Here is a 13,386-nt window from a genome sequence, read left to right as displayed (position 1 = left end):
GATCATACTGTTTCCCGAGGCTCATGTGCCTGGGATAATGTGAGGTGGTTTTTTGAGTGATAGTGGTGGCACTAAGGCTGAAATGGAGGCCCAGGCTTAGTGCTGCCACCGAGTGCTGCTGTTCAAGGAGTGGTGAGAGATAGAGAGTTGTTTCTTTTTTGTTCAGTTCAGAGTCAGGTTAAGCATTTTCTGAATTCTGAAAAGGTTTCTTAGTAAATCTCTTCAGCATATTACTTTTGAAGGCTGAACCTACTTATCAGAATACGAGATTGCGCTATCTTTTTCTCTTTAACTGTATCAGTTCTCTTTAACTATATCAGTATAAAATATTGCTCTCTTTTTCTTCTAATCCCAAGACTCAAGAACATATTCACATGTACAAAGATACATACTTTCACAACCATCTCTTCTTAGAAGTAGTTCCATTGCTTGTGCTTTGACAAACTGAAATACTGAAAACCACTTGAAACAATTTTGAATTTTCTAGTTGTGGGCCATTCTTTTGGAGATGAATAACATGCCCATTCTGTGGTACTATCACAGATTTGCAATATTCCTTTATGAAACTTTCTAAGATCTTTCTCTTAGAAATATTATTGTCAGTTATAGAAGTTTGTAACACAAGCATTATAAGCACCACATACACTTTTTGAAGACATGCATTACAGGTAGTCCTCACTTAATGGCCACTCATTCAGGGACCACTCAGAGTTATGAAACTTCAAGAGACTTATGACCAGTCTTCATAGTTCTGGCATTGCTGCATCCTCACAGTCACATAATCATGACTAGGTAACCAGCTCATAATTATAATGGTTGCACTATCCTGCAGATATATAATCATCATTTGCAACTTTCACAGCTGGTTTCCAACAAAGTTAATGGAGAACCTGGCCAGGAGGTCACAAATAATGACCATGTGATGTCTTCATTTAATGACATGCAGTGATTCACTTAACAACAACTAGGACTGCTACAACTGCTGTTGCAAGTTGGTCATGTGATCCCTCAGTTTATAACTGCATTGTTAAAGTGATGGAGTTGCCAGTCCCAATTACTGTCATTAAACAAGGGTTACTTATTATTTACCTGTAACAGACACTTAAACTCCTCCTGACTTTATGTAATTAAACTAAATAAATCAGTGTGATATCCAGATTTGGCTACTGTTTATTCTAATTATAGATATTTATTGTATAAAGTTAAATTTGATTTAGATTCCTAAGGAATCCTATTATTTTTTTCTCTGTTCTAGTGCTTATTCTAGTAGACAATGTGCCTGTACCACATCCTTATGTCAAATATTTTATCTGGTTTTGTGTGTGTGTGTGTATGTGTGTGTGTGTGTGTGTAGGCTCATTGGTTAACATTAGGCCAGTCAATTTTTCACAGGACTGTAGAAACTGCTGAATTGTGGAACTGATTACACAGGTTACTATCATGTCTTTTAGTTGATAGTTACATGTTCAGAATATTCCTTAAATTCTGATTTCATAAGCAAAGTCTAAAAATGTTTAATTACAATCGGATTTTAATTTGGAAGAATATTGATTATCCTTAAGCAATTACATAGTCGGTGATATAATATTGGCATTTATTTATTTATTAAACTTATATGCTGCCCATTTCGCCAAAGACGATTTTAGGTGGTTTACAGTCATGAATATAAGATTAATGTTAGGCAAGATCGCCTGATTTATTTATTTATTTATTTTATTAGATTTATATACCGCCCTTTCCCGAAGGACTCAGGGTGGTTTACAGGGCATTTTAAAATCACACCAATACAAAATACAAATTAAAAGACAATTAAAAGATTAAATTATCCCTGAAAATAAAACCCCAGTTAAAATTCTCAGCCTGGGCCAAAGAGCTCAAAGAGCCAAGTCTTCAGGTCCCGGCGGAATGAACGTAGGTCAGGGGCAGTCCTGAGCTCCACGGGCAGCTGGTTCCAGAGGGCAGGCGCACCCACAGAAAAGGCCCTCCCCCTGGGTGTTATCCACCGGCAATCTTTTACCGGCGGCACCCTGAGAAGACCCTCCTTCTGCGAGCGCACTGGACAAAGGGATTTAATTTAAAGTCAAGTTAAGTAAGAAAAGTAAGAAAAGGCAGTAAATCTCTGGTGTTGAGGAAGAATGGAACTATAACACATTGTGAAATTTCACAAAGTTTAAATTTTATATACTGTACATGGGATTAGGATAATTAAGAATTTGCCTTTATATTCCTACCTTCCATAGAAACTGTTTGGAATAATCTCTATTTCTCTTTAGCTGGAATGCTCAGAACTGTACTCCAAAATTATGGAGAAACATCAGACTGGAAAGCTGACCTCTCTTTTATTCCTTCGCACAAAAATAGCACAATTTTTTTTGGCAAATTTGTTTCCCTCACACCTGCTTGACTCTGGTTTTCCAGCAATTCATATAAAGGCCCACAGCTAGAAATATAGAAAATTCACTCAGCTATTCTTTCATGTTTTCTTCCTTTATAATTCCATTTTTACCATATTTTCCAAGAGTCCTATTTATGCTTCTGAATAATTGCTTTCTTCTGCCAAAGTGGTATTTGAAGAAAATCAAGAAATAAAATTTTTACCACTTAAACAACAATCTTGATAACTCCAGAAAATAGATGGTCCCGGCTTAGATAAATAAGATCAAAAAGCAGTTTCATATTTTATAGGAAATTATCTTGCCTTTTTAATAGCATCCATAAAACAACTCTTGACATTTTCTGCCTTCCTCCTTACCTGTGTCACTTTTCTGAAAGACGAGATATATAAAAACGAAATTTAGCAAATGCCTCCCACCTTCCCCAAGTTTTCAGCTGCACCTCTACTGTATGCAACATTTAATGGTAACATATGCTGTCAATGTTTAGGAAAGAATTTATATAATTCTAGCAATTAGAAGCATCATATATCATTAGATTCTGTATTTATATAATTAAAATGAAACAAATGGTTTTTAAAAGGTTTTTTTTCCAGTTACAACAAAGTATGTCTTGACTACATCCCCTTTCTAACTGTTTTCACTTAGTATTTCTTTTGCATTGTAAATCATTTTTTTTAAATGTGCCTGGTGTTTGGGTACAAATTCCACCTTTGAGTGTATTCAAGCAACCTCTATGGACTTCAGTAGCTGCTGATCACATGTCTGCCTCATGGCAAAATTTTATTTGTGAATTTCTTGTATTTGATCTGCTACAGTGGTAACAAAGCTTTCAGCGCATTGTGCAGAAGAAGCTAAATTTTCAAGCTTTAGGATGCAAAATAGGATGCAAAATACTTGGGCCAACATCTTGGCAACAATAGGGCATAAGAATTCATTAGCCAAATGTGGAATTGCAGACAATTGGGTGGGGGAGAGATCAATTTTTTCATGGATCTTTCTGGAAAGCTATTGATGCCTATAAATTAAAAAAAAACTTCTAGCACTATATGTTTTTTTAAAAAAAGATATAACAAAGGCGTAGATTTCTATTTGAGTCCTACCACACATTTTTCTTTTCTTTGTATTATTTCAGGGTGTTTTTAGTTTAGTTTAGTTTTATTTAATTTGTATACCGCCCTTCTCCTTGGTAGGGACTCAGGGCGGTTCACAGGGCATATATAAAAAAGACAATACAAAAATTAAAAAAGATTAAACCCATGCCCAGTTAAAACAGTAATACAAATTTAAAACAGCAATTAAAACCCATAATCCCCCGTCAGGCCAGACCAGCTATTTCAAACAGGTGGGTCTTCAGGCCACGACGGAAAGTTCGGAGGTCTGATGCCATCCGGAGCTCCACCGGCAGTTGGTTCCATAATGCCGGAGCGCCCACAGAGAAGGCCCTCCCCCTGGGGGCCACCAGTCGGCATTCCCTGACTGGTGGCACCCTGAGGAGGCCCTCTCTGTGGGAACGCACAGGGCAGAGGGGAGTTGATGCCGGCAGCAGGTGGTCCCTGAGGTATCCCGGACCCATGCCATGTAAGGACTTAAAGATCGTAACCAAAACCTTGAACCTCACCCGAAAGACAACTGGTAACCAATGCAGCTCGCGGAGCAAAGGTGTAACATGGGAGTACCGGGAAACTCCCAAGACAACTCTCGCGGCCGCATTCTGTACCAGTTGGAGCCTCCGAGTGGTCTTCAAGGGAAGCCCCATGTAGAGAGCATTACAGTAGTCAAGGCGAGAGGTCACGAGCGCATGAGTGACCGTACACAGGGCATCCCGGTTCAGATAGGGCCGCAACTGGCGCACCAGGCGAACCTGGGCGAAAGCCCCCCTAGTCACGGCCACTATATGATCTTCCAGGGTAAGCTGTGAATCTAGGAGGACTCCCAAGTTGCGAGCCCTATCCACGGGGGGTAAGAGCTCACCCCCCATAGAAAGAGATGGAACATTTTGAATGTCCCGGGATGCCGGAATGTACAGCCACTCAGTCTTGTCAGGGTTGAGTTGAAGTCTGTTCCTCCCCATCCAGACCCGAACCGCCTCCAGGCAACGGGACATCACAGCGAGGGCATCACTGGGGTGGTTTGGGGTCGAAAAGAAAAGTTGGGTATCATCGGCATATTGATGATACCCAACTCCAAAACCACGAATGATCTCACCCAGCGGTTTCATGTAGATTTTTCCCCTTCCAGGTGTGTTTTTGGCCTTTAAAAAAATTACCCCATAAACAGGAGTATACAGTATGAAGAAATCCTACATGCAGAAATGTTTCTTGAGATTATATTTTAATTGATTGTTCTTTTTTCTTTCTTTAATAAAAAATATGTCAATCTGTAATTTCATATACTCAAATGTGTTTTATGGCTACTACTGTTTGAGGCAATTGCCTCCTTCTTTACAAAGAATCTGTGAAGATTACTGGTTTGTTTTTTGGTTTTTTGGTATTGACTGATGAACTGCCTCAGGTAGCACTTGTGTTGAATTCAAGTCCACACTTTGAGCAAACATATCAAAATGTTTTATGTGGGTCAAGCTGTCAAGCTGTCTATTAATATTGTCCTTTTTTCTGGCAACAACTTTCCAGAATCTCAGGGAATCTTCATGAAAATGCCAGAAGTTAAATTTGTTCCCCTTTTCATGCAAAATATGAGTTCTGTTAAAGAATCAATTACTTTTCCTTCTATCCAACATTAACACTCAGCTGCCTCTTAATATGAGGAATTCTTGTAAAAAGATGTTGTTGAGAAATAGGTTTAGAAGCTACTCAGCCTAAGCAGGTGAAAGACATTAGCTTTTGGAGTTACACTGCCAGTGATTACTCACAGACTTGTGAATTACTGATCCATCCATCAATCTACACTCACTACATGCTTTTTAAAATGGAAAGGTAGCAATAAGGTAATGAATGACTCAAAGTTGCTTGTCTTCTTGGAACAAGTTCCTTTTCTCCAAAGGATAGTCATGAAATGTTATGAAAACAAAATGTTCTTAATCACTTATTTTCAAAATATCAAATACACACACAAACTCACACATACATATATATTTGATATTTTGAATATACATTATTTTTAATGGATATATAGCTGGAATGAGGAATCTGGGAGTCTCTGGGTATTACTATAGTACAGTTCTAATATCAGTCACATTGTCCATGCCAATTGGGGCTGCCTAGAGTTGTGAATGAAGACATTTTAAATGGCTGTATCTTGTCTATTCATGTGGTCATCGCATGTACAGAGTCCTATGCTGCATAATACATTTTAAATAAATCATTATGTCTGAAAGAGGACTATGGAATCACCAGAAATTGGGTAACATCTCAGTCAAGCTGTTGAGGGTAAGGCGTTATTGGATTCTCTGGGAAAGAATGCATAGTTGCCCTGTTCTTTTAATGATTCTTAGCATTAGCCGTACCATAGGAACACACAGAAACAAAGAGCAGAAGTTGCTTTCAGCACATGCTTCATGCTCTTAGAGAAAATAATGATTTCATACATGAGCGTTATATCCTGCAGACCTCAAGGCAATCGCCTTTCCCCCTCATTCCCTCCTTTGTTAATTATATCTTATAAAAACAGCACCTTCTAAACCCAGATGTTCATATTCTAATGCTAACATTCTGTAGTTCATCTTTACAAAGCTAGCTAACACATGTTTTAAAAGTTATTGTACTATATATAACAGCCTTGCCTAAGAGAATAGAGTCCTGCTACATTTAGAAAATGCAGGTGCTATGTAAGCTCCCTTTTGAAAGCAAGGACTTAGCTCAGTTTCCTTTGAAGATCCAGAGACTTGAAACTGAAAACTTTTATTAATGCCATTGTCTCCTTGTATCAGCAGGTTCCAGAGAGATTCCTGGAAGTGGCTCAGATCACATTACGAGAGTTTTTCAATGCCATTATCGCAGGCAAAGATGTTGATCCTTCCTGGAAGAAGGCCATATACAAGGTCATCTGTAAGCTGGACAGTGAAGTTCCTGAGATTTTCAAATCCCCAAACTGCCTCCAAGAGCTTCTTCATGAGTAGAGATTTTCCACCGCTATTTATGAATGTATTAAAAAAAGTAGCAGACTCTCCCTTTTTTATGCCCAAGCTATGTGTGAATGTGTGTGTATGTGTTTCTATATTAATTTCATATATGAAATCAGATCAGAAACCCTTGTGATTTCTTATAGGTTTAGGTCAGTAATAAGTGTATAATTATTTTAACTCCAGCTTTTGTTTTATTTTTGCCCGTGACTTTTAACATTTTGGGGAAAAACAGTATTGGGGCATTTTCGCCCGATTCCTTTTCTTATCCCTTGAGAAGAAGAATGTTTTGAAGTGTGTACAAGCCTATCTATCTATCTATCTATCTATCTATCTATCTATCTATCTATCTATCTATCTATCTATCTATCATCTATCTTATTATATATTGTTCATTACCTGGTTGTTGGTTTTTTTCCCAGATATCATGGTAAAATCCTACAGAAGGTGATAGCCCTTTGTTTGTATTAAAAGCTCTTAATCCTATGGGGGATTTTCACAGCTAAGGTTTCTAAATTTTTAGTTCAACTGCTAATGAAGGAAGCGCACTTTTTGTGTAACTCCATAGAAGATATATAAATCTTTTCCTTGCTCAACTGAGAGCAAAAGACATCTCTTCTAAGCTTTATGTCTTTCCTTTTCTGAGAACAATGTACGCCCTCATTTTGGCATCTTTTATTCTACTATAAGCATGTGTTCAAGCTCCTTGTGCCCTACTGTTAGGTTTTTGAGAGAGTTATCTACTGTTGTTAGGAAGTTTGGGGAAACAACAGTAGTGGCAAGTTCTCTCAGAAGTCACCACAGAGTTGAAAGTATGCTCTGTTCTGTTCTGTTCCATGTTGGGCTCACCACATGTTAAAGGTGCTGGATCCAAAATAAAATAGACTGGAGATGGGACTGGATGAACCCAAAATTCCATAGCTGGAATGCCCTCATTTTTTGATGTTTGCCTCAGCTGTACTTATCTAGCTATATTTCCCTTTCTTCTTTCAAGCAAGGCAATATTGTGCAAAGCAAATGAAGGCAAGATAATTTTGTAGTTTGGCTAATACAATTCCGTGATATGGTCAGCTCCTCAAAACAATTGCATGTCACTGTCCATAAAGTAAAAAAAAGAGTTGCTGTATGGTATTTGGTCATAGTGGAGCATTTTAAATTATTTTGTTGGTCATGGGAAAATATTTCCTATTGAAACCCATGGAATCTAAAAGGGGCAATCCCATGCACATGCATTTGGGGACTAAGTCCAGAAGTGATTTCTAACCAAATGTTTATAGGATGATTATGATGAATTATGAATGCTTTATTTTCACTGAATTGTGCCCTTTTACTTCATCACATTGAACTGTTGGGCTTAGGCCATCTTCTACATAGCATTTGATACAAATGTATTCTTCCCCTTCTCTGAAATCTTTAGGTGATGTATATATTTGATATTTGATATTTCATGTTTTAATTACTTTTTCATCTGAAAAGCATTGTAAGATATGTTTGCTTTATTCTCAAATTACTATGGCAAAACATGACATCATCTCAGAGTGCAAGACCACTTTCTATATATTAGAAATGGAATAGAAACATTTTTGTAGAAAATATTGATTAAAGGAATAAACTAGGCACAATATATACTGAAAGCACAACTCTGGAGAAAACTGTGCATACAGTTAAGTGTTTAACTGTGCTAACTAACTTTCTAAGTTTTGAGCACGCTTCATGAGAACTGGATTGCACCTAAATATTGTGCAGAATTTGTATTTCTGTCCCATTGGCTAGGAAAATAAAAGCTAGTCACTTTATTCATTCCTCAGATTTACACTGAATAGAAGTAATAAAATACTTTCTGTTCTACAGCAAAAGTTAGCACCAAAAAAAACATGAGAGCAGTGCGTAGTGTATTAAAAATGGAGCTCTTCAGAGTTGTCCTGATATTTTCAAGATAATCTTTTGCAACGAAGAGCCACTATTTCTGGCATCTTTCAATAAAACTAAACTCAACATGCCGAATGCAGAGCTGCCACTGAAAATTGCTAATATTTCCCTATTTTTTCTGACATTACTCTAATTGCATACTGAGAGCATGATGTTTTATGTTCCCCACCAGCAGGTTGATGACACAAGGGCTGGTAAGCCCAAAACGTCCTAATACCCGAACATAAACAAGTTCTTGCTGATGATGGGAGGATCTTATTTTAAGGCTGCCATTTTCAGCAAGGACCGAATATGTTTACTTCTTGTTGGATAAGATTGTTGGTATTTACTGGACAAGAATGCTCACTGAAGTCCAAAACGGAATTTCATCTCAAAATGACAAAAACAAGGTTGATTTTTTTTCCAATGAAAAGCAGAAATAAGAGTGGTCTGGATCTAGCTGAAATGAATTGCAACAATCTGTCTAATTCAAAAAAGAAGAAAATGTTCCCCTGAATGTTTTTATGCTTTTTTCAGAGGTATCTCTTTTTTTCACATTTTGGGAAAGTAGTAATGTCTAGCAGAATTACCTGTATGCCGTGGCACTATGTGTTCGTCATTTTCTGTGTCTTTTGTACAGATGCAGTAAGAATTTATTGTTATCTGGACTAGTATTTATCATATCACCTCTTGTCTCCCCCCCCCCAGGAAACTGAATCAGATTCAGTACTAATTGACCATGGTGGCAGTTTTACAGTTCAGCAGATAATTTTCTTTAGGATTCTCCTTTTTTCATCCCTTTCTTGAAATTGCTTTTTAAAGAAAAAACAAACATTTTGGAGAGTGAAAGTTTACCCCATATACATTATGATAATAAAAAAGCTGACCTAGTGATTGCAATGATGCCTCATTTATAAATATTGCTTGAGAATCAAAAATGATGAAGAGAGTTGACAGTAAAAAAGCCTTAAAACCAGCTGATTTTTTTTTAAAAAAAAAATGAGGGCACAGGCCTTTGTCTAGTGACAGAAACACCACACAGGGTTTCTCAATATGCAGAATAGCAGTTTTCTCGGTGCAAAAGCTTTGCTGAAGCCAGCAAGATACACTAAAGCACACACTATGTTAAAGAAAAAGTCCAGTGGGTCTTTTCATATGTAATACATTATTCTAGCTAAAAAAATAAAAAAAATAAAACATAGTTTATTAATTCAGGGATAGGTTCCCATATTTGCTTTTCTTCTTGAATGTTACTTTTGATATTTTTACTCTGGTGTGCTCCCTGATATATCTGACCTAAGGAACTGGTTTAAGATCAGTAGGATCTGAAATCATGATTGGATCATAGTTTAAGATCCTAAATATTAGTTAACTAATATTAAACAACTGTTCCTTGTCCCTGATATACTGTATACAAGGAACTTCATAGTTCAAATCAAATTGAACTAAATTACCAGAAGTAGTTTACAAAGAGAAAAGAGAAAAGATTATGGGGAAGCATATCTACAGCATATCCAACAGTCCAACTTTTTTAAAAAAGGGGATGATCATTATGATTACGTCCTTTTATCTTCTTATTTTGAAAGAAGTGGTTTAAAGCTTGCTTCTACTAAAAGTTTATGGAGAGGTACAGGAGGTTTGAAAGAGAGACATTGTCTTCACATTATTACAGGAAGCTCTTCAACTCTCTCTATTTTTAAAATAGCATGAAATCTTCTAGTAGCCCACTTTAGCAAACCCTCCTACTATATTATCACCTTGACCATGGCCAAACATACCAAACTAAAGCCATACTTAATTTCTTAGACACAATCTTGAAGATTATACATTGTTAATTACATTAGTGCTGTAAACGTTAGTGTGGTTTGTCTTGAAATGAAATGTGATTCATTGAACTCAATGACATTTTAAAACTTATGCCATTTATTTATTTGAAACATAGCCTATAGAAAAATGAGAGCGAGTGAGGCTTCAAAACGGTCATAGGGGTGGGGAGAGAACCAACCAAACCTTGATTTGTTTTTTAAAAAAGATCTACACCTGATTATTCCCTAGTTATTTAATGATCATTTCATTGTGTTAGTTGTGTTGCCTTTGTGCCTCTCAAAGCACATCAGATTGAGCGTGAAATATCAATTTTTGTTCGTTCTAAAGGATATTTTTGCATCCTCCCCATGATTTTTTTAGGGTTTCATTTTTAAAGAATAACATGATCACCTTGTGCCATAGATTTCATTGCCACGCTGAGCCACTAGAGCAGCACAAGTTGCTGAAGTTGTTGTACTATGTCTTCTGTCCATTTAAAAAGAAGAAGAAAAGGAGAAAACAAGAGGATAGCTTTATTGATTTGGAATTTGGAAGCATTCAGACCAGCAGTTCTATGAAGCAAAGCAAATGTATACCTCCTGGGAATTCTTGAGATAGAATTGTGGTCACTTCATCTCTATGAATCTTACATGGATGTTTGTTTGTTTTTTGCATGAGTATTCTAATTTTTGATAATGCTGCACCTGATTACTGTTGATTTTGTAGCCAGGCATTCCTTGATCAGCTTCTAATGTCAGGAGACTGCAGCAAAATGTAAAACTGACCACGTCCAGCAATAGTAATTATTCAAATTGTCCATAAAATATACTAAAAAATAAAAGATGGCAGCCATAGAAGCGTAGTCAAAGCTCTGCCTGTTTATGTACAACGCAACACATAGAAAAAATGAGTGCCACAAATAAGGCCACTATTTTGACTTTCTTGATCATTCCTGTGGATGTCCCTGTAGTTATACCTCCAGTCCCAGTTCAGCCCCATTTTTTGTTAGCAAAACTAGATGGGACTGGATTAGAAAAGACAGAAGGTATTTTTAATATAGGAAAAATAAATTGACATAGAGAAATTAATTTAAAACACTTTTTTAAAAAGACCTTGAAATTCTGTGCTGACATTCAATTTTCTCCTCTTTCCCTCTTTTCCTTACTACAGAAACTGGAGCTTATAGTGTGTGCCTAGACCTTAAATGCACCAGCGGAAGGATTAGATAAAACAAATCCTTCAAATTACCAGTTATTCTCCCTTAACCAGTACAATTATTCTTGTGCCTTCTGTGGCTTACAATTTTCATGTTTGGACCTTCCTTCCTCCACGCAATTCCCCAGATGCAATAAATACTGGTTTTCTCTCCACTTTTTTCCAGCTGTTTAACACAATGTTGATAGCTATGCACATTTTGTGTCTTTTTAAAGAACATTAAAAACAAAAGCAGGAGACTAAGTTTTTGAAGAAGATAATTTTTAGAACAGTTTGATAATGCAAATTATTTTTTCTCAATCGTTTGAGCAGCATTCAATTTTGAAAATTTCTTGTAGAAGCCAATTTTTTGTAACAGTGGTGCAGATCTTGTGTTTTCTTAGCCTAACAAACAGTAGTATAGGAGCAATATTTCATACGTATTATATATATGTGTATACATATACATACATATATAACCATATATACACCTGCTAATATATATATAAAGATATATATATATATATATATATATGTATATATACTTATACACACACAATAAACGTGTGAAGTGAAAAGCTTACATTTTTCCAATGTAGATTAAGAACCTATTTTAGACATTTGTTATGCTTTGTGAGAAGAATGTTCTATTTGAAGCTATAAAACACTTAATTCTTACTGTATCTCTGGTTGTGTAATGGGAACGCTTCACATTAAATGATTTTTAAAAAGTGAAAGATATTAGGATGTAATAATTATTTAAGGAAATGTTCACCCATATATTTTTGAGGTTTGCTTTGTGCCTCTGAGTATTATTTAATTTTAAGTGTTTTAAGTTTGCAGAATCATTGTTACTGTACCAAGTATGTGGGTGAACATCAATAGCCAAGGGGAACTTTTATAAAGCAATGTATATATTCAGCTTGAGGGCTCTTCTTGAACAAAAGGCATATGATTTTAATAACTACATTCTGAGAACATCTGTTAAATTTATAGGAATTGCTGCAGTAACTGCATAGATAGTTGAAAGCATTCTTTAAAACCCAGCTCAATACTTTTTAAAGATAGATTTCTCTCATCATGTATCCAGGAGAAGAGTGATCCACTTTCTGTAATATTACAGAATTTTTTTCTATGTGCACAATATAATTTATTGGCAATGGATTCTTCCCTCCACAGGTTACTATTAAGTGAAAAGTAAAAGTGAAGATTTTGTGGCTTTAAATATAGGACTTTCACCAGCAGAACGGAAAGATATAAATATATATATATATAAAATATATATAAATAAATAATTATATATATATATATAAAAAGTGGTTTGCAAATCCCCTCAAAGGAGCATTGTACATGAAAAGTAATTTTTTTTAATCCTCTTCTATTTGTCATGTGTATTATATAGTAATTATTGGTGTTTTAGTGCAAATAATTCTTTTGGATATGTATTCTGTGTTTGGAAATTTTAATAAACATTGTTTTTAAAAAGCTCCCCTTAATGAATGTAACTGGTTTATATTAATAAACAGTTACTATATTGCACTTAAATGTTCTGTTGAAGGAAATACAGTTTTGTTGGTTATAAACCATTAAAAATATTAAGAGTTTGATCTGGGACATAAACTGTTAATTAACCTTTGAATCTTCTTAGGGCTAACTCTGTTTCAAAGTATGAAAAGTACAAAATCTTCAGCTATTTTCTCTACTCAGACAGCAAAAGAGTCCAAGAAATATAGGGTAAAATGTGGATAAGATGGCAAGTATAAATATTGTTCCCAGTGTTTTTACTCTAGACCAGGGTGTCAAACTCAATCACGTCACGTGATGTATCGTGACATATCGTGATGTTTTTGCCTTTGTGGAGCTGGGGTGGGCGTGGCCTTGCATGACACATCCAGCCTGCAGGCCGCCAGTTTGACATCCCTGCTCTAGACTTTGTTAAGGTATTAACATAATACTGTAGAATTTATTTAAAAAGTGTAAACACACATATACATTTTTACCAGG

At 35.9% G+C, this 13,386-nt stretch overlaps 1 protein-coding gene across 1 annotated transcript in view; it reads left to right on the top strand.

Annotated features, from left to right (window-relative positions):
• Positions 1–6,471, top strand: part of PROX1 (prospero homeobox 1) — a gene marked incomplete at both ends in the record, with an annotated part of 61,515 nt that extends 55,044 nt beyond the window's left edge. The window contains 1 exon segment of the mRNA XM_083348395.1: positions 6,286–6,471. Coding sequence (XP_083204521.1) covers positions 6,286–6,471 — 186 coding nt within the window.
• Positions 6,472–13,386: the final 6,915 nt, after the last annotated feature.

The sequence above is a fragment of the Vipera ursinii genome, assembly GCF_947247035.1.
Source record: "Vipera ursinii genome assembly, chromosome: 1".
NCBI classification, from domain to species: Eukaryota; Metazoa; Chordata; class Lepidosauria; order Squamata; family Viperidae; genus Vipera; species Vipera ursinii.
Note: the sequence above shows the minus strand (reverse complement) of the source record. Positions and strands in the feature narration are given on the sequence as shown.